Genomic DNA, 21,974 nt, shown 5'->3' on the forward strand with positions numbered 1-21,974 from the left:
AACTGATTAAGGGTGAGAGGGGAAACGTCTTCTTAGACAAATAACCAAGTCCAGTTGCTTTTGACTGAAATGCACAGTGTCTGTGTGTGTGTGTGTGTGTGTGTGTGTGTGTGTGTGTGTGTGTGTGTGTGTGTGTGTGTGTGTGTGTGTGTTTGGGTGTGTGTGTGTGTGTGTGTGTGTGTGTGTGTGTGTGTGTGTGTGTGTGTGTGTGTGTGTGTGTGCGTGCGTGCATGTGTGCGTGTGTCGAGTGCAGAGTGATTGTCTGAATCAAACCCCAGAATAAACAACCTGCATTTTCGGTCACACAGAAAAGACGGCGGTCTTCCCTTCCAGCTACTCCAGCATCTGGCTAAGCGTGCAGGCTTGGTTGTCACCTTAAAGGTTTCTTTCGGAGGTGTCGGACTGAGTCACGCTGTGAGAGCGAGGTGTGTGTGTGTGTGTGTGTGTGTGTTGAAATTAGGATTGACAACAGGAAGCAGCCACATCCCATTTCTCTCCCCTCCTCTGTCAAACCTCCTGTGCGTTCTGCTTCCACATGACTGCAGATTTCTGTTTGCTGGCTGTTGCTTTAGCCTCTGCTGCCCACCCCCCCCCCCCACACACACACACACACACACACAGTCATTGCGCCTATTCCCTGCTCTTTCATCAGCTTCAATTCTCTGTTTTTTCGCTCCTCTTTATTCCCAGTCTTACCTCTTTCTCCTTGCATGTCTCCCAGGCTCCAGTGACTATGTCTTTTTTTCCTTCTAAACCCCCCCCCCCCCCCCCCCCCCCCCTTCTGCATACCCTCCAAGATCTCTCTCGGTCTTTCGATCAAATTCCTGATTTCCTTGCCTCTTTTCCGTAAGTGAGTGAGGTTCCTTCAGCTAAGTGGTCAAGCTGCCAGGGGGTCTAGTGCACCCGTGCATTTCTTTTTTACATGGAGACAGGAGTGAAAGGCTTTGTGTTGTGTTCCTCCAACACGCTCCTCCTCATGGGATTGCTGTATCCGTATTGCTGCGTCTGTAACAACAAAAATCTCATAATGTTGAATAATTAACTAAAACTAATTCCAAATGCATTACAATTTGGATGCCAAAACACAATGAATAGTGCATACAAACCAGCTACTCTCATAACAGCAGTTGTGAGATAGCAGTTATGTCATTATACAGGAGGCTGAACTAAAAACAGTCCTCAGTTATTGTTGCTCTCCATTTATTAACTTTAATTATGAGAGCAAAACTTTTGCTTCAGGCTGTATAATCATACACCGCATTAGGTACAGCTCCAATCATTGAATTAAAATAAATGATACTTGGACTCATTAATTGTGCACAGTAATGAGATGCATCAAATACAGTCGGATGAATCAATAATATATACTGCCGAGGCAGTTTGTTAATGCGTGTTATTTTTACATTAGCACTCATATACAATTTGTCATTTGATGTGTTTTGCTGTCACCCTAGCAATTTACTAAAAAGTGCCGAAGAGCTCTACCTCCAAAACCCAACATCATGAGACATGCCATGGTCATAATCAACTGTGATGGACAAACAAAAGAATAGAGAATATAATATTCTTGTCCGAGCCCAGTTCAACCATTCTTCATTCCTTCCCTTCCTCTGGGAAAGGCAGGTTTCATACACAAAGGAAATTCAAATTGTTTTATGTTTATTAGCAATAAACAGGAAATTCAGCATAGAAACTTTGAAACACAATTCCAAAGGATAGAAACTTCAAATGAAACTAGAAATAAGCATGCAGATTAAATAATAAAATAATGATGATGACAATGTCACCCAATGGTATGTGGAAGACTACCATTCAGATGCCGCTAGTTTGGCACTTTTGTCTTCATTTTTGAAGACAGAAGTGACCATATTTGGACGAGGTGGATCTGACTGAGAACCAGAGAATAAGACAGAGGTAGCGACCTGTCAATCACAAGGTAGCCACGTAGCCAAAGCATACCCAGCTTTATTGTCTATTTCTATTGTATTGAAAATGTTTACTTAGTAATAAATCAAGTGAGAAGTAGGTTCATTTTCTCATCGACGTCTATAAAATCAGACGTATTTTGTTAGTGGCGTCACCCCCTGCAGGACATAAGGTTTAGGCAGGTTTCAGCTAAGGTAGGTTTTTTTTATAGATTTAGTACCATTAATTGATGAAGCCCTTCATGTCTCTAGATGTGGTTGAAAGGAGACCTTACCTCCTGTCTGTATCTTTAGTTTGTCCCTGAGAGATCCCTGTTGATACAATCTTTCTCCAGTGTTGACAGGATGTCGAAATTCCCTTTTCCTTTTCTAGAGGAGAGTTTATAGTTTGACAAGGATGAGGTGAGCTTGGAGTGCAGACTGTTTATGTCTCACACACAAACACTCACATTCTTCATATTTTCTCTGTACATTTCCACTGTGAAAAGTGTATTCTCCAGCAGTGTGGAAAATCCTATTTTGAATAGTTAACACCTAATTACACAGGGCCCAATGATCCCAAAGTACACACAAATCATTTTATTTCACATTATGATCAATTACTAGGAGGCAAACTCTAAACAGGATTCAGCACAGAAGAGAAGAAGAGAAGTTATGGCCACTTTTGTCTGAAATTTACTGATTCACTCACAGATTTGATATGTGCTCTCATTCTTCCCCTGCAGTCAAATACCTAGACTAATATTTTAACCATATTTTTATAATCTTTAGCCTGAGAATAAGGAAAGTTAACTGTGCCAGACAGCAAAATATTTTTATCTCAGAATGCCCCCATTTCAGGATTATTCACTGTAATTCACCGTTACTGTTTTTGGATTGGATTGGATTGTATAATGCTTAGTAATAATGGTTTGACTTGATTGATTTGACATCCTAATAGCCATCCTAATGAGTGACTTGGCTTATTTCATGAGCATAAAACTCTTTAAACTTGAGGGACACAGATTTGATGTCCCTATTCCCTGTCTGAAGCTTTTAATGGTTAATTTGGCTTTGTCAAGGTCACTGTCTTGTTAAGCTCTCCTGACTGCATCACTTAGACAGTAAAGGGTCGGGCTGTTTATAAGGACACAAAGAAGAAGGAGAAGAAAGCTCCTGGGAGTAGAAGTCCCATATGTAGACAGTTCCACATTAAAAAGGCATGACAAGTAAAAAGGAAGGTTCTGTAGAAGAGGGATGTTGTGTCGGTGGTGGCAAGATATTCAGGTATGAAGAGGTTTGTCTGGATGTGAGAAGTAATGCTGAAACCATAAGTAAACATACTGAAAATATCCAACAACACTTTGAGGATAATCTATGCTGTCAGTCTTGTTCAGCTTCTCAAATGTAAGAATTGACTGCTTTGTCTTGTTGTTTAGTGTCTCTATTGAAAATCTGTTGGTTTTGGACTGTTGGTCCCGACTAGCAACTGAAGATGTGACCTTGGTCTCATGCGGTAATGATTGGCATTTTGCTCAGACATTTGACTGATTAACGGATTAAAAAATGAACAATGCACTCATCCATAATGCAAATTATTATCTGTTTCAGCCCTTATGAAAAGCATTGTAACTTAAAGCGGCAATAAATCTTTTTTTTCTAACAAGTGGTCGCTCACAGTACCTGCAGAAAAATGATCACCTGAATGTTGTCCTGCTTCACTCCGACTGCTCTGATAGCGCTGTTCTCAGCCGCAACAAACCTCTGATAAAATTACTGTACACTACCTGCTCAGCACCAGGCAAGTATAGTTAGCGAGTAGCAGGTGAACAAAGTGGAGCATTTAGCGGAGAAAGATATTTCCCTCAGGAGCTGGTGGAGAACAAAAAAAGGGCTAAAAGAGTGAATGCTGGACTCATTTTTATCACACACAGTGTGACCACAGTGGCCCTTCGTAACTGCTGGATAAGCAGCTGCTAACAGTATCACCATATCAACTTTAAAGGTGATGATATTGCTTGTTTCTACCACCTCCAGGTGGCCAAAACAAATCAGTTATTGCAGGTTGAAAGGATTTTCTTGAAACAGGTATTCTCATAGAGACTGAGGGCGCACTCACACTGTCTATCTGTACTGTGGCCCGTGCTTTAGGGTACTTGACCACCCGCTCCCTCTCCCCCCGCGGCCCAGGCCCGTTTGTACTTACACTACCTGGGCCTTGGCGGAATGCTTCTTGCCTGTCTATATGTCATCACGCCGTAACATATCACACACATTGATTGGTGAACAGAACCGGCGTAGGCCTCGTGCTCATGCTTGTACACGTGCGCATGCTCGTGCTTGTACATGTGCAAACGTGCTTTACAAAAGCCCACCTCTCCCAAACGGTCCGTGGCCGGCAAGCGTGCGGCATCTAGGCGCGGTACAGTTGCACTCACACTGGTCAAACAAACAAGACTTTAGCCGTGAAACGTGCTTGGGCACGGTACAGATGGACAGTGTAAGTGCGCTCTGAGAGCTCTTTTTCATGAAAGATATTGACAGACACAGATGATTCACAGACACACAATCATACATTTTCACAATTAAGAAAAGGGCTGAACAGGATGAACAGAACTGTATGAGGACAGAGGTGGCATTAGGCAGGTGAAGTTTATCTGCATGTCTTTGAATCTTTGTGTTTTTGTGTCACTTACGTGTTAGTTATGTACCTCATTACCTTATAAAAAGACCTGAGCGAGGTTTCCTCCTCAGTGAACTCTGCTCATGTGTATGATTTCTCTCCATGGTGCATGAATAAAACAACTTAAAACACGATCGTTTATTCCGCCACACATGTAAGTTTTCACCACAAGGCCTTAAGAGAACAAACTTGTAAATTTAGAGTGTCCCATTAATGTTGCCATTTCCCTCTCTGCTCTCAGGGAAGTCTCCCAGATTGACCAGTTCCTTCAGGAGACGGCAGCACGTGAAGCCAATGCCAAAGTACGGCTGCAACAGTTCATTGAGGAGCTGCTGGACCGAGCGGACCGCGCTGAAAAACAGCTGCAGATAATCAGTAGCTGTGGCACCACGCCGAACGGCAGCCTAGGACGCTGCAGCCTCCAGGCCTCCAAGGGCAATGGACGACAGGTGAGGATGTCCAAACTTGTGTCTTCTGTTGCATCGATGAGTTACTGCTAAGAACACAGTAAAATGCATTGTTAAATATTGTGTTTCTTGTGTTATGATTAGACTTGACTGTGTTGATGACATTCAAGGCATTTCCTGCTTTCAGACAGTCTAAACAACAAATTATAATAAAAATATAAACAAATATAAAATATAAAACATACAAAAAGACTTAAAATGCTGAATTGATCCTGATCTATAGTTGCTGAGAAATGTTGTGCAAAATCGACAAGAATAATTCCACAACGCAAATGCAAAAGCCAAAAGTGTGGTCTCGTTTGAAACTTCTCAGCCACCGTACTGATCAAATTGAGCTGCATGATGATACAGAAAGCGATTCAAAAAGGTAGTGAGCTGTTACAGATCTTGATTTGTGATATATAGTTAATATAACTCAGAACACTGTGATTCTTTTATTTATAATTTCCATTTTACCACCCAAGACTGCTCAGAGTGCTGCTTCCAGCTTTCCAAGAGTGCCTGATGAAGCAGCTATTTGCTTTTGAATAGTGCATAAGCATTGATTGTATTGAGTAATGTCCCTGTCGTGCACCACAGGTCGAACCCGTAATAGACTTTAAGATGCCCAAGACGACAAGTCTACTCTTCTTTACAGAGCTGAAGTGCAGTAACTGTCCGGGGCTTTCCTGTTTTCAGGTGATATTCAGTAAACTAGTATCACCTCAAATTTTACACACATACACAAGACTAGATGTTTCTGGACTAAATTAAACCTAGCAGTAGAACAGAAGATCACAAGTGTGTATGCAAATGCCTTGTTGACATGTGCTTGAGCTCTTTTAAGTCATTTAGCTCATTTGTTGTTCCTCCTGTTCCAGGAATCAGTCCATCAATACCTTCTTGTTAACTGCATTAGCACAACATTTGTAACATCGAGCAGAGATGTTTTTTTAGAACGTGAAATTAACACGACTGCACATGGGTTTACTTTTTCAAAAGCACTTTGTGACTTTCATTTATTTCATAAAATGTTCAGAGTCCCAGTTAAAAAGTTTGATAAACTGGCTAAATACACTATCTGTCCTAAAGACTGTGGACAAACACCTCTCTGCACAAACATGGGCATTAGCATGATGCTTTAATAGCCTCCACTCCTCTGGGAAGGCTTTTAAAAAGATTTTCTGACCTGGCTGCGTGAATTTGTTCCTTTTCCGTCACAAGAGTTCTAGTGAGATTGACGTGTTGATGTTGTTTGATGAGATGCTGCTTCCGTTGCTTCTCAAAGGTGTCGATGGGGTTGAGGTCAGTAGTGAAGTTCTTCTGCTCAGAAATACGTCTCTTTATGAACTCTGTCATGTCAAAACCTTTAAAACACTTCAACAGAAATACACTGTTATCTAAAATATAGTCTAATAATTGTTACTTATAAGATTTTACCTTAATTGAAATTACGGGGACTTGCGCAAACCCTGAAAAACGGCATAGCTACGTATATGCCATATAGTGTATGTATCTACAGCACTTTGTTTTGTAATCAATGTGACGCTCACCTGCCATAGGTCATATGGCTGCAAAGTAAAAATAATGGCTTGATCCATGTCTGCTTTACCCTCAGCATCAAAATAGTAGAAATAGTGAACTTTGCAGCCGATGACATACTCAGCAGAGAGCGTACTCACATTAAAAGCTTCCTCATGCCCTTTGTATTCAGACTCTCTACAGCTTCCATTGTGGCATTTCCCCCTTCCTCTTTTGCCTTGTTACACTGTGTTAAAAATGTAAAAGCAGAATTTTTATTATTATTCAAATTATCATCCAACAGCTCTTGAATAAGCTGTGACCTGTTTCATTGCACAAATGTGCGTGCTGCCATGGAAACCAGTTCTTGCTCTTGCTCGAGGTTCAGTAATCGGTAATGTGGTGCAGATCTGCCTGAGAGAAACTGGCTGTTTCATTTTAAGCTAAATATAAATATGCAGAGATTTTCAGTAAAACATCTTCTTCCAAGATCACTGTCCTTGACTGCAGGTCAAATCACTTTATATACAGAAGTCATACAGTACAGTGAATATGTGATATTTCTTTTTAATGCTGTATGTCACCTGTTGCAAATACATCTGAAATCAGTTAATGCCAGTTTTCTTTTAAACAATAATTAGTTTGATACATATTAAAGGAGACACAGGCTCATTTTCCGATTCATACTTGAAATCGAGGTTTTTACTAGAAAATATTTCCATGCTTTAATGTTCAAAAAACACATCTGTCTGTCTACCTGTATTCACCCTCTGTCTGAAACGCTCTGTTTTAGCGCCTGTCTCTTTAAGACCCCCCTCCAGAAAAAGCCCAGTCTGCTCTGATTGGTCAGCGTTTCCGGGTTCTCCGTATCTGCGCTCTCTGCACCATCATTGCAGTCACTGAATAGCTGTAATGGCACAGTAGCGTCACTTTCTGCCTATATATAATATAGTTGTGACATCACAACCGTACAGAAGTCCTGACGGCCCGACGAGTGTTTTTATATAGCTCCTTGACCTGCTTTTTGATCAAAAAAGATAAGGAAATCTCACTTTTTATAATATGGGACCCTTAAAATTGAATGAATATAATATTAATATTTATTAAATATACTTTTTTTTCTCAACACTTTCACCTGTGATTGACCCAAACCACTGCTGCCTACATTAAGAAGTCCTCTCTTTGGATTTAAACTTCAGTGAGTTTCATGTAGGCATGTGAATAATCAAGATGACGAGTTCAAGTGTGGTGTCACAGACTGGTTGGCACTTTGTAACACTGTCAAGGGAAGCCCGGAGATGTCACCCAACCAATCACAGACCTTCACAACCTCACTTTCTGTCTCTCTGTCACGACATCACCGAGGTCGCTCTCATCTCCTTGGAGACAGGTTTTTTCAAGCTGTCGAGGTATTTTAAGACTGGCAGCGAGAGAAGGGATGGATGGCTTGTTTCCTTCTCACTCCCTAGTTCTCAACTCAAGCTGAATCAAATGCATTTCTTCACAGTGAGTGCAAGGTGACAGTAGCTTTAATTGAATCGTAGTGTTACATACGTTTCTGGCCTTTTTGTTCCCGTTTTGTTTCATCCCGTTCTGCTTTCACTGCAGGCTGGCCAGGAATGAGAGCCACTGTTGGTGTTTGCCTCTTTCCTCTATGGTCCACTTCTAGCGGCACTAGGCCAGAAACAAGCTGTGTGAGTAGAAGAAGAGGGAAAAAAGAAAGAGAGATAGAAGGATTGACAGTGTCTCTGTTTGTGCACATTTTCCCTCTGTGGCAAGTCGCCAGTCTGGTACACAGAGTTCCACCTGGAGCTACTTCACACACAAGTAGATACACACATGTACAAAACACTACACACAGCATACAGTGCACAATGCAAGTAGTGTAAGGAGAATTTTGCTCCCAGGCAAATAGAGAGAGTGAGAGTCAGGCAGCACAACCACAATAATGACACTTATAGGACCACTTCAACCATTTGCATTAAGCTTTGTATCGTTTGAAACCCAGACATATTTTTGAATGGTTGTGCATCATTCACTAATTTTCCCCTGAGACGGGGACCTCTAACACCTCTTGCTTTAAATGCCATCAAAATCGTCATTTTGCATTTTCAAACCCGCTTATAGGGGGTAGGATCCACTGACGCTACAGGCCTATTACAGATCAGTGGGTGGGACTTGCTGAGACTAACATCCGCCATCTAACTTGGGAGCTAAACTAATCTAAGCTAAACTTAAATAACAGGCGCTGTGGAGAAAGCTGGTGAAGTAACGACATTAGCTGCTATAGCCGAGGCAGAGGGCGTGCCTTGTTTTGTACTGACCAGATAGCCAAGAGGTTTGTCATGGATATTCATGATCCCCTGTGGATGATTCCTAATGATTTTGATGACCTCTTGTAACAACACTAGTGGGCAAAAGTTTTCACCAATTTAAGTTTGACCTTACATTTATTTAGACGTGACATTTACTCATTACTCCCCAGAGAATGAGCCCTTCTATTTTAAGTTTGTTTTTTGAGCTTTTCTTTTTTTTGCCATCCTCAGGAGAAAATGATCACAATAAACTAAACACGCTTCTTCAGGCCTAACTTGTCATCATCTTTTCTTATTTGATGGATTTGTCCATTGAAAACGCCTGATGCTGTCACCAGTTGTAATGACGCTCAAATCTGTAAGCTGGAGTGAGGTCAAACCGTATGACTTAACCATACAGAAAATGTCTGTCGTTTCAAGATCACTTGTGTTGTTTGTTTCAGTTTTGAAATAGGCTACTTTTGTATTTTATTTACTATTTGATTTATTTTCTCTTCAGTGTTAATGATGTATATCACATGCATCGTTTTGAGTGTATTGGTTTAAATATTAAATTCATTCATTTATGATATGTATGCAGAATGAGGAAAAACATAATGCTGCAGCCAGAGTATCAAGGCTACCATCCTCTCTTCAGGAGCGTACTTAGGAATTCATCCATGTTTAAATGAAGCAAGTATTTTACTAATAACACTTTTCTTTATGTGTGTTTGTGTCTCGCCAGAGAAACTCCAGCAACTCTGGGAGCACAAGAGGCATGTATCAAGTGTCAGACCGACGTTCATCCCCCAGCACAGGGTAAGACAGCACACTGCCCCTGTTCTTCATTTACACCTCATTTTACACCTCTGAAATGTAATGCATGCATTGGCATTGGGGCACGTTAGATCTTCACAGACAGGAGGCCATTTAAATACCCTCATACTCCAGAGGGAAAGTTTTAATATTTTTGCTCTGCTGACTCTGATACCTAGAGGTCTGAATCAAGAGTATGAGATGAAAGATTTTCTCTAGAATAAAAAATGGAGTTTGTATTATGATGGCTCTGCCTATATATTTATACATATTTACTTTCCTAAACCTTGACACATATTTATGGAAAAATGAGAAAACAATTATGAATATAAGTGGTGTCTTATTTCCCTTTGTCCTTACTGTGATTTGACCAGACTTACTTATTTAGAAGGGTGTTAGACAACATATATGCACATTGCACAAGATTTTCCTTATTATCTGACTTAATACAATATAATTCTGAATGAAGGTAATACAGATTCTGGTGTATGGGATGATGAATTAGGATATAATGTTTTAGAAATAATAATTATACTTTGAAGTATGGTTGGCAATAATTCAATATGATAGTTTATCATCTTTCAATGAAATGGTATCGTGACGAAGTTTAATATATTGAGATATCGCGATACACAATTATTATTTTTCAAGTGAAAAATTTTGAAGGAGTATAATTTTGAGATTATGGTTTTATTTTTTATAGCCTTTCAGCCTTTTGGTGAGAATGATGTATAAATTAGAATATACATTTACACGTGACAAGATCCATGTAGGATTGAAACGTTGTCATCATTTAACTTTAGTAAAGGGTGCAGCTGCTATCTTCTGTAAGTATGTAACTCCCTTTCAACAAGTGTACTAGGAAACATTTTATTTTTCTGGGAGATATTCTGTCTGGACTGACTAAAGCAGTCTGGGAAATAAATAAAATAAAGCTTTTCCGGTCCGTCTGGATAATTTGTGGCTCTTGGCTGACATCTGAATTTGGTGCACCTCCTCTTCCTTACCTTGTGAGAGCTGATGTAGTGAAACACAGTCTGTCATTTGAGACTAAATATAATAGAACCCCTGTAGCCGCAGAGCTTTTAACCGACATCTACTGTGCTCGCCTCTGGGGTACAACTTGTCAGCACTGTGTTTAAATGTTTTCAAGCATGGCAGGTGAAGTTACAGTAACTTAGAAAAATTAGTAAAAATGCAAAAGTGACACAGTTACGACCTGTTTGATTTACAGAGATTATACTGTACACATGATATAAGATTAGATTTCTTTAACAGGGACGTTCAAACTATGGCTACAATACTTTATGCTAAAACAATTATTAGATTACTACATTAATCTATTTGTTCATTGAAAAAATAGCCATTAACTACAGTATTTTCATGATAATCAATAATATTTTTTTATATTTTTCAGCTTTTGTATTGTTGTATGGAATATATATAACTATTTGTGATAGTTTTAGACAAAATGATTAATTGGTATGAAAATAATCGTTTGTTGCAGCATTACTACTATTGCATGTAGTTTGTTAATTATACTGAGAATAGAGTGTCTCATCCTCTTGTCATTTCACACCATGATCGTCACATGTAGTATAGTATCGAACGCTGGGATATGTAATGGATTAGAGCCCGTCATAGACTCTCATTCAGCTGAAGCAGGTTGGACGTCTCTCTGCATGAGGTGTGACTGAAGTATTTTGGTGTCCCTGCTGGAGATTACAGACACATGACCGACTGTGCCTCAATACTCTGACTAACACAACTGTCATCCCCAGTTGGTATGTGAATGTGTTTCTCGACATGACGTCATGTGATGTCAGGCCTTTCCCATTGAATCACTGATGGCCCTACACACACAGCAACACAACAAGTCTATAAGCCTTCTGTCAGCCTTCTGGGTATTAATAGCTCTTAATCAGTGATGAAGGTCATAATCTCGAGTGTGAAACAGTTATATTCCTTTATTTATTACTATTGACCTCACCAGATATTTATGCAACAGTCGTGAATCTGCATGTGTCATTTTGTTTTTACACCAAAACGCCTCTGACGGTTTGTCCTTTTCACATCTTGCATCTCTTTGATGAGCACAAACTTTCTGTATTTAATATACGATGATAGTACAGTAAGTATAACAGTTTTGATATGCACAGATCTGAAAATATATGAATTTTCCTTTAAAAAAGTCAAAATCAGGGTTGTTCAGGCTCCTGTGCTCCTTATTCAAGTCAGCATAAAAAAACGTCTAAAAGCTTTGAATGTAAATCTGGTTAATGTATCAGAAGCAGGACATAAATCTAAACTTTTTAAAAGTGTAAACCCTTCTTTTTATTTTGATTTGCACATTAGAGAACAACATATGACACAGGAGGGGATGTGTCTCTTCCTCTGATAATTGAGTTGTTTTATATTTACTCTCTGAAGCTATTTTGCATTTAGGATACACACTCTGAAATCATTCATTAGCAATTGATAATCCCGAGCTTCTCATGATTGGGATCCGTCCACATCATTATGTCTTGCTATTGTTTCAATGTTGACAAAACATTCAAGCAGTTTTCATCAGGTTACTGCTTTACATCCAGCTCATTAAACTCTTATAAATCACAGTTTTGTCCCTGAGTCAGTTTAGATTGTGGAAACCATAAACATGCAGCTCTGTTTTGGTTTCATGTAATATAAATTAATATGTGCTATCGCATGCATCCTCATCTTCTGTGCATCCTTCTTCTCCTGCGAGTGCTGTTAAGAGCTACCCGCAGACAGTAAAACCTAAATTGATACATGCAGAAGCTTCACCTATTCTGATTATGCTGATACAAAAATAAGGAAGCACTGAGAAGGCAGAAATTGAGAAAAGAAATAAAAATGTCCTACTTTTTAGTGGCTGATATTTGTAACCGCTCATTATCTGTATTGGCTGGGAGGTTATTTTATGTACTGTAGCAAGAATGTACGTACAAAAGCTGTCCTCATTCTACTTTACATCCTCTGAAATGCAGCTGTTCCTGGTCAGTCATATAGTACATTTGTGTGGTTCCTTTTGGTTTTAGAAGTGCATCAACTACTGTCCAATTAAATACCAATCCTGCGGTTTTTCTAAGTGGATCTTTGGGGATGTTTCTCTGTGCTGAAGGGACTGAAGTCTACAGAAATTAATAATCAGAAGGATCAAATGAACATGTCACGAAAGGATTTAGAGCAAGTGTAACAACGCTGTGTTTTTGAAATTTGTGAGAGTGCACATTTTTTTGCTTTTTCTGAATGAAAAATAGGACCAATGCACCACTTTAAACACCTACCTTTGGCTTATTTGTGATATGTTATATATTTTCATTGGTTGTATGTGTTTATGTTTGTTATGGTGCATCATGAACAGATTACAAGAATGCTTAGCTTAGCGTAAAGACTGGAAACAGGAGGAAACAGCTAGCCTGCTCTATCTGAAGATATTCAGTAAAGTTTGCTCCAGCTCTAAGTACTGTTTGTCACTGTCTTTTGTTAAACTCAATTTGGGACTATTCATTGATATCTTACACCATACACCCTAACTGCGCTGTCATTTTTATACTCTTAGCTTATTTTTATATATTCTATTGAATCAGGAAGTCACATTGGGATCTAGATATGATTTACAAGTAATAATAATAATAATGGTCTTTAATGTATTTTCTAGCTTGTCTATTTCATTTGTAAAGAGAGAGGGGCCAAAGGGAGGGGGAGGGGGGACAAGTATAAAAAGTACAGGTTGTGGTTTGACTGAGGTTTTAGGAAAGGACTATTTCTTGGCTGGGTTCAGTAACTTCCTGGAGTTCCCGCTGGCTGTCTGGCCTAATAGTCCTTTACATAACCCCACATAAAACCACAATCTGCTATTTTTATGCTTCAGTTTTTTAAAGTAAAAAAAAAAGGCTATCAATGCTCTCGTCTAACTCTCTGAAAGAAAGGAAATAAATGTATTCCTAAAATGTTGAACTGTTCCGCTAATCTGTTCTTGACAGTAATATTGATGATTAAGTTTTATAATGTTCTGTTGTTTATTCTAAATACTGTGATTATTCAGAATACAGTATGACATGTTGTTTGATGTGGGATGGACTATCTGTGTGTTTGAGTATCCTATTTAAAATAATAATAATATTTAAGTCATTACTTATAGTACTCTTCTCTTTTGCTGCAGAGCATCAGGGCGGATCAAGTCCGTCTCACAGGGCTCTGGAGGTTACGACAGTGACAGCGTGGAGATGCATCCCATGGAGGACTGTCCCGAAGCTCAGTACTATCAAATGCAGTGCCGGCTGGGTGAGGGGGGTTACGATCGGTCCCCTGGATGTGGAGGCGGTGGATCGAGGAACTGGGGTCTTCGTAAACAGGCTATCCAGAACTGGCAGCGGCGACCCTACAGGAACAGCACTGAAGGCGAGGAAGGAGACGTGTCAGACGTGGGCTCACGGACCACCGAGTCTGAGGTGGAGATGTGGGAACAAGAGAGGAGAGCTGTGGCTGAAGTTCAGCAGTCTGCCCCTCCCTACCCTCACCAAGGCAGGGCAGGATATCGCCCTAACACAGGTATCGGCTCTCTGGAAAGTTTATCAGACCAGTTTTTTCTTAGAAATATACACAATTCACCCACACACTCTCTCCAGTCTATCACACAGACACACAAGAGCCAGGTCTCACTGAATAAAGGCCTTAAAATGACTCCCATAATTGCAGTGAATGATGCGGATCTAGGTCAGGATGAGTTGCAGTTGCTGTAATGCTGCTGGAGCTCTTTCTACAAACTGTGGATCAGCCATGAGCATATATGGAAAACATGGAGGAGAGAGCCCCCCAGATCTGCTCCAGTGTGTAGACACAACAATGTAAACACGTCATGAAAAATGACTGAACCACTGCCACAGATGTTTTTTGGAGTTTAAAAAAAAAGAATGAGTCTAAGTACGGCTGCTCTATATCATATGTTATAATCATCATGAGGATTATTTTGGTTAATATGGAGGTCACAATTATTTAACATGCTCACTCACTGACATTGGAAACATGCATTTTATTGAATAATTAAAAACAGTATTTTTAACAATTAATTTTCTTGAAGTGAAAATATAATTCAACTGAAAATCAAATAAATATGAGTAAAGAAAAAATTGATACATGTAATATATAATGTATAGATGTATATTTAGATATGTATTATATAATAAACATTATTCAGTAAATAAACATGTTTCAGTCAGTAACTCAATGCAGACAGTGAATGCTGCTGCTGTAAAGGAAATGGGTGTGCTGGATTTATAACACATAAGTAATGTGGCACTGTAATCATTTTATCATAATTATCTGGTTTTCATAATCATTTGAAGCCAAAACCATAATTAAAATTGGATTTCCCAGCCCTAGTTAATGGGCAAAAGATGTATTATGTATTATATAAATAAAAATGAACTAGCTAAGCCAGTTAATAACAGTCAGCAATTCAAAAAGACCAGACAGTCAGCACGCTAAGTGATTTTGAAAGCATCATGAGACAAATGACCAACATGAAACTGTATGTGTTCAAACTGCAGGTGCATCAACCAGAAAACTGAAAAAGTATGTCCAGCACTTCATCAATAAAAATTGAACAGCAGTTTCAAGCTGATACTAACCGACATGAAACACAGTTCAGGATGCATAACTTGTGGTGACTGGCATGTGACCTAATATGATGCATCCTGGTTTCAGCTATGTGATTTAAGCAGCGTAAGTCCTTTTTTCATGAGGTGTTCACACTATTTTGTTTACCACCTGTACAGCCCTGTAAAGCAAACCAAGTCACACAGTGCTGTTGTTGCTATAGACTTTCTTTGTGTGCCTGTGTCTTTGATAGAGAGAGTTGTCTGCCGTTGTATCATCTCAGTTCCTCCTCTCATACTAAGCTTTGCTTCTGAGTGAGCCGCCAAGTCAGACCGGCAATCATGCCCGCACATTTCTTTAGAACCACCACAGATTGTGCATCTCTGTTAACTTCCTGCACTGCCAAAATCCTTAAACTCGCTGCTGCTGCCCTCCATTTTTCCTCACCTGCTGTCGGGTTTCTTCTAAATACCAGGTGTACTGAGGCAGTCTGGGAAACTGGGCCAGAGCCCTGTGACAAATTGGTATAAACTGCTATGACAGCCTCGTTAACTCAAAGGTTTTTTTCACGTAACACTCAACATGTTACTGGCATTCCTCTGCTCTGACGTAGATCTCCTTATTGGGAGAGTCTCTGCCAGGTTTTATCAGATGGTATGTATTTACAAGTGCATTTTTTTTCTCAGCATGAAACACACAGTTTGGCTTTTTTAGTGCATTTGGCAGTCTTGAGCGTAGGTGGTGTGTGTGAAAGGGAGAGAGAGAGAGGAAAAGAGAGAAAGAGGAAGAGTGTAAGCAATGGTTCATAGCCCTGATGGTTTTGAGCAGACGCCTTCCAAGGCCAGAGATGAAATGAGTCATAGGAGCAATCTCGCTGGGAGGAATAAGCCGGGCTTGGATTGGACACACGGCATGAGCCAATAGATAATAAAGAGAATGACAAGAAAAGTAAAAAAATTATGTAAGCTCAGTGTGTGAGTGTCTTGTTGGATGTTGGCGCCACCATGTGACTGAGAATATCTTCTAAACATGGTTATGTGCCATTTACTTTTTTAAAAGCCAACATGTTTCGACCACTGTAGGTCTTCGCCAAGGCTTTAAAACAAACAAAATAATATGGGTGTGGCCTCACTTATATAATAAACACAGCCAAAATAATAATGAAAAACTAAATAAGATGAAATTAATTTACACAAACAGAAATGTTACACACCGTAAATGGAAGATAGATAGCAAATATAGGTTTTTAAGCTGTGAGATGATCTCTCCAAGCTTCGAGGTATAACGTTTAATTAATTTGGTCTATTTTTAAATATGCTTTCATATCATCACTTTTATCATTTGGACAATTTAAATCCATAACTGGTCCTCTTTTTAATTAGACTTCTCTGTTTTTAATTTGTTTCTGTCACTTTTACTTTTTGGTATTTTGGATAAGCTTATGTATATTTCAAACGTTTTGTGTTTTGCCTTGTCCTCAAATGTTTTGTGTTTGTCTCGTCTATATTGTAAATGAGGTTGCTCCTCAATATATTTCCTAGTTTAAATAAAGATTATAGTAATAATAGTAATAATAATAATAATAATAATAATAATGTACTTGAGTCATTTTAATCACGTTAATTTATGTTAAAGTTGTTCTGTATCAAATCTACAATGTGCTTTACAAAAAGCAAACATAAAACAATAAAAAAGAAAAGAAGAACAATCAAGCGAGGTAAAGGAAATTAACTCATGTACTGTATAATAGATTCGATATCTTTAAAACTCAAAATTGAATGAAATGTAGCAATATTCCCGAGATAGCAGACACGATTGAATGTTTTATATGAAGTTCGTAATTGAAAGGGGAATCAAACATCATGCATGGGTATCTGACAGAACCAACCTGACAAAGTTGTCGGTGTAGATGCTCAGTGCCAATAGTGAGGATTTGAACTTCATAATTTTGTTTCAGAATATAATGAAACCTAAAAACTGAATGTCACTACCCTCCCTTCAAAGCCGCCTTGTGTAACAAAATTGTAATAAATCCTTGAAAACGGTGAAGGCCAAAGTTAGTGGAGGGGTCTAATGATAAATTTTGTTTCAGCTTTGGGGCTGACCGCCACCACATTGTGTTAAAGGGGTTAAAAGACTCTGGCTTTGTGGTCCCACAGGTCGATCTGATGGGGTCTACACTAAGCCTTGCCGCCATGAAAAGAGCCCGTCTAAATCCAACGAGGTGATCAGTCCAGAGATCCTGAAGATGCGTGCTGCCCTCTTCTGTATCTTCACCTACCTGGATACTAAAACCCTGCTGAGAGCTGCTGAGGTCTGCCGGGACTGGAAGTTTGTGGCTCGTCACCCAGCTGTGTGGACCAGAGTGCTGCTAGAGAACGCTCGCATTTCTTCCAAGGTGTGCAGTGAACATTTAGATACTGTATGCAGTCAGGTGACGCATTTGGCTGCGTGTCTTTGCTGTATATTATGAAGCTTGTCACTGACCTCCATGTTTTCTCCCTCAGTTCCTGAGCACAATGTCTCAGTGGTGCACTCAGACCCACTCCCTCATCCTGCAAAACCTAAAGCCAAGACAGCGTGGCAAGAAAGAAAGCAAGGATGAGTACCTTAAAAGCACACGGTGAGACACAGATATACACCGGGAAGAGTGCTTGGGGCGAGTCTGACCCATCCTTTGCTGCGGGTCTTCCCCTTTCTCTCCTTTCCACTCACTGTCAATAAAGCGTAACAATGCCTAATATATATTTGAAAAAACAAACAGATCATCTGCACACAGTTTACAAAAAATACCTAGTCCAGGGTTCCTACAGAGTATGGAAAAGTGTGGAATTAAAATTGAGTAATTTCCCGGTCTTGATAAGTATGAAAAGGGGAAAAGAGTTTGGAAAAATGTTTGTGTTGTTTGCAGACTCTTAGCTCACTTTCTAAAATGTAATATATTCATATATACAAATTAAAACAAGCTTAACATAGCCTACCTGTAGATTATATGAAACTTATCAGGCTGGCTGTAGAATTGTGTCGGGTTACCATAGTTACCGTTTGCCATGCGACTGTGATTCTCATTTTATTTATGATTTATTTTTATTTATTATTTTTTTTATTAACAAGTATATTTACTCCATCTAAAGCCAATGAAGCATAGACTTCTGTTTTCTTTTGTAGTTACTTGGTTGATTGTGCATCCCTAATGTTATGGTCTGTAGGGGTTGCAGATACACAGTTAATAATTGGACTTCTTTAGCATTAGCCTGAATAAAATGCTTTGCTGTAAAATCCTCTGAGAAGTCTGCAAATTTGATTCTGGAAAAGTATGGAATTTGTAATGGAAAATGTGTAGGAACCCTGCTAGTCACCTCTTTATTGTGTATTATTTTGGCTTCGATAAGCACATTGCTAAGCAAACTATTGAAGTTACTTACTTTCTAAATGACTCATCAAACAGTGATTGACCAGAGGAAACCCACAAGAGGAACATAAGTGATCTAATGCTGATGTTTGGTGCTGTTTGACTATGATCAGCATGTCAAATATCAGTTTCATTTCCTAAAAGCTGAAAAAATGAAGTTTGTGTGAAGGAGAGAATATTACAGGTTGATTCTGCTCTGCGATGCATAGAGATGCTGCCTGCTGCATATATAACTGCAAACAGTGGAGGAACATTTTGTTTTGTGCTATAAATGGTAGAAGTGCTGTTCTGAAGGACAGGAGAATTACTTCCTCTGCTCTGTCTCCATCTGCCTTTTCTGTTGACCTTCCCTTATGTTTCCATCTAAGTGGATGTCTGGAGGAAGGTCTGGAGGCGTTGTTAAAGGCCACAGGAAGTAACCTGCTGATACTGAAAATTTCACACTGCCCCAACCTGCTGACAGATCGCTCCCTCTGGCTGGCTAGCTGCTACTGCCGAGCTCTGCAGGCTGTAACCTACAGGTAGACCAGCACATTCAGGTCCCATCTCTGCACAGATACTACAGTTTAACAGTTTAACCCACATAGCTTTTCTTTGATAAGTCCATAAGACTGCAGTCTTATCTGTGCTGCAGATATACAGTGTCGCGTTTGTACTATAAATACAAATTGCGTTCACGTCTTGTGTTCCAGAAGTGCCACGGATCCGGTCGGCCAGGAGGTGATCTGGGCCTTAGGAGCAGGTTGTAGAGACATCATCTCCCTACAGGTGGCCCCACTTCACCCATGGTAATAGGCAGAGAAATATACTCTACCTCTGTAATGTTTGATCCATTTTCTGTTGTGTTTTCAGCGATTATTGAATAAATGAACATGGACTATGTTTTGTCTCTTTTAGCCAACAACCTGCTCGTTTTAGTAACCGATGTCTGCAGACGATTGGAAGATGTTGGCCACACCTCCGTGCTCTTGGTGTGGGCGGGGCTGGATGCGGCATTCAGGGTCTGGCCTCTCTAGGTAAATACCACATCAGGACAATAATTAGGACAGCACAGATTATGCATTCAACCTGTGTCTTGTTCCTACATACAAGGTTTTACCACATTCTTTATAGCAATGAACATTTTAAGCACTGTAAGACCGTAAACAAACCTTCATGCACTACTGTAACCTTTGTTGTTTTCTGTTATCTTGACATTGCCCTTCCTCCCCCATCTCTGTATTTCCTCACCTTCATCAACCCCCACAACCCCAACAAGCGAGGAACTGCATGCGCCTGCAGGTGCTGGAGTTGGATCATGTGAGTGAGATCAACCAGGAGGTGGCAGCAGAGGTTTGCAGAGAAGGCTTGAAGGGTCTGGAGATGCTGGTGCTCACCTCCACACCAGTCACCCCCAAAGCCCTGCTCCACTTCAACAGTGAGTTTGAATACTGCTGGATTGATACACTGTCTAAAAATTCTGTTTTGAATGTACATTATAACAGTTAAATGTAATATTGTCGTTCTAGTTTAGTACGCAATACTTTTGACACAACACTGTGCTGCAAGTTAAAGAGACGGGCGCTAAAACAGAGCGTTTAAGACAGAGGTTTAATGTGGGTATATTCAGACAGACAGTATGAGAAAAATATTAAAGTGTTAATATTAAAGCATGAAAACATGTTCTTTAGAAAACCAAAATACAAGTATGATCCTGAAAATGAGAGCAACCCTGTGGGGAAAAAACACCAAAAAGTGTTTGCTGCCTAAATCCTCCTTCCACTCATGCAGGTGTTTGCCGCAACCTGAAGTCCGTCGTGGTTCAGATTGGTATAGAAGACTACTTTGAGGACCCCAACAGCCCTGAAGCTAGAAAACTGTTTGATGAGATGGTTAACAAGCTTCAGGTAACCTCACACGTCACCCACTACTCAGTTTTAATGAGGAAAAACAGACCCATGACCTTTCTTTCTGATTTGTTGTAAGCATATGACAAATAATGTTTCATGTACACGTTAAGGCTCCCAACAGAAATAAACATGTTGTTTTTAGTCTTCCCACACACTTTTACTGTATAACTGCTCTGCCTTTGTTAAGATAATGGCTAACTGGGAGGTGAACTCTGCTAACAGAGGTCTGGACTCTGTTAGCAATGTCTTCTGAATTTAGTTTCTCTTTTGAGCCAACAAATCCTTGGTGATTTGCACCACTGTATGTACATGACTAACAGCTTGGCCAATACTTGTTCAAAGGATAAGATGCATCTATATTTATCACAACTACACACCGTTTAAACCATGACTCAATCCTCGAAGTCCCAGTGATGCTTTGCTGTGGATGCTAACTCACTCGAGCAGAGGCTTACTGTGAGAGGCTCGGGTCATTCTTAAAGCTGACCACACATAAACAGAGATATAAAAGCTGTGAAATCCCGGGTTTTATTTATGTTTTGTTTTTATGAGTCAGTTTACAGTGTGTTCCTCTTGGATATCACTCTGGCGGGGTTGCTCACAGCAGTTAGGTAACCTCTCCAAAAGATTCACACAGCGATGATTTATTTTTAACCCTCCCTCTTTAAGTTTGCCAAAGTTCCCCTCTCGGGTTTAATTATCCATTTTTTGAAGGGAGCTCTGCAGAGGTGAAGCTATCAGTCAGTTTTTTTTTTATAGCTTTCTGTCATACATCCGTTATTGTGCACAATTACTGCTAATGGAAGAAAACATAATTGCATGGAGACAGCAGGGAAAAGGAGCATTTTTTCTACCAATACATATTCAGAAAATAATCATACAGTTGCCTTTGAGAAAATTAGATTCTGATGTCTCTTCCCTCTTCTTTCTTTCAGGCTCTGAAGAAGAGACCAGGCTTCTCCAAAATCCTCCACGTGAAAGCAGACAGTCTCTGCTAACATCTTTTGTGCAGATACTTCAAGTCTTGAAAAGGCGCAATCTTGGCTCCAGTCAATCAAAAAAAAAGCTCCATGGGGTTGAATACGTCTGCAGCACCAACAGAAGCAACAGAAGATCGCCATGACGAACCAGGACTGAGGGTTATCATGCATACTCCATAAGTACAAACTTCAAACAGAAACAAAACTTATTCACTATTCCAGTAAGGGGAAATCTCCTTTGTGTTTCATGATGACTTAAGACCAGTCAGGAGGCTTATTTGGACAAACAAAGGCACCATATAACACAAGAAGGGCCCATTTTAAACCTTACAGACTCAAATAGCATCACAACACTGTCAGATTCCTCTCGGTCGTCATCTGCTTTCACCATGAAAATGGATTGTGCG

General features: G+C 39.8%; 1 protein-coding gene across 1 annotated transcript in view; it reads left to right on the plus strand.

Moving 5' to 3' along the window:
* Window positions 1-21,651, plus strand: part of fbxo41 (F-box protein 41) — a 33,243-nt gene extending 11,592 nt beyond the window's left edge. Inside the window, exons 3-13 of the mRNA XM_083935033.1 lie at window positions 4,829-5,036; window positions 9,594-9,667; window positions 13,851-14,239; window positions 17,446-17,684; window positions 17,794-17,909; window positions 19,067-19,219; window positions 19,391-19,486; window positions 19,596-19,714; window positions 19,957-20,115; window positions 20,469-20,584; window positions 21,523-21,651. Coding sequence (XP_083791159.1) covers window positions 4,829-5,036; window positions 9,594-9,667; window positions 13,851-14,239; window positions 17,446-17,684; window positions 17,794-17,909; window positions 19,067-19,219; window positions 19,391-19,486; window positions 19,596-19,714; window positions 19,957-20,115; window positions 20,469-20,584; window positions 21,523-21,585 — 1,732 coding nt within the window. The 3' untranslated portion in view covers window positions 21,586-21,651. The remainder of the gene's footprint in view (window positions 1-4,828; window positions 5,037-9,593; window positions 9,668-13,850; window positions 14,240-17,445; window positions 17,685-17,793; window positions 17,910-19,066; window positions 19,220-19,390; window positions 19,487-19,595; window positions 19,715-19,956; window positions 20,116-20,468; window positions 20,585-21,522) is intronic.
* Window positions 21,652-21,974: the final 323 nt, after the last annotated feature.

This window comes from Echiichthys vipera, assembly GCF_963691815.1.
Source record: "Echiichthys vipera genome assembly, chromosome: 2".
NCBI classification, from domain to species: Eukaryota; Metazoa; Chordata; class Actinopteri; order Perciformes; family Trachinidae; genus Echiichthys; species Echiichthys vipera.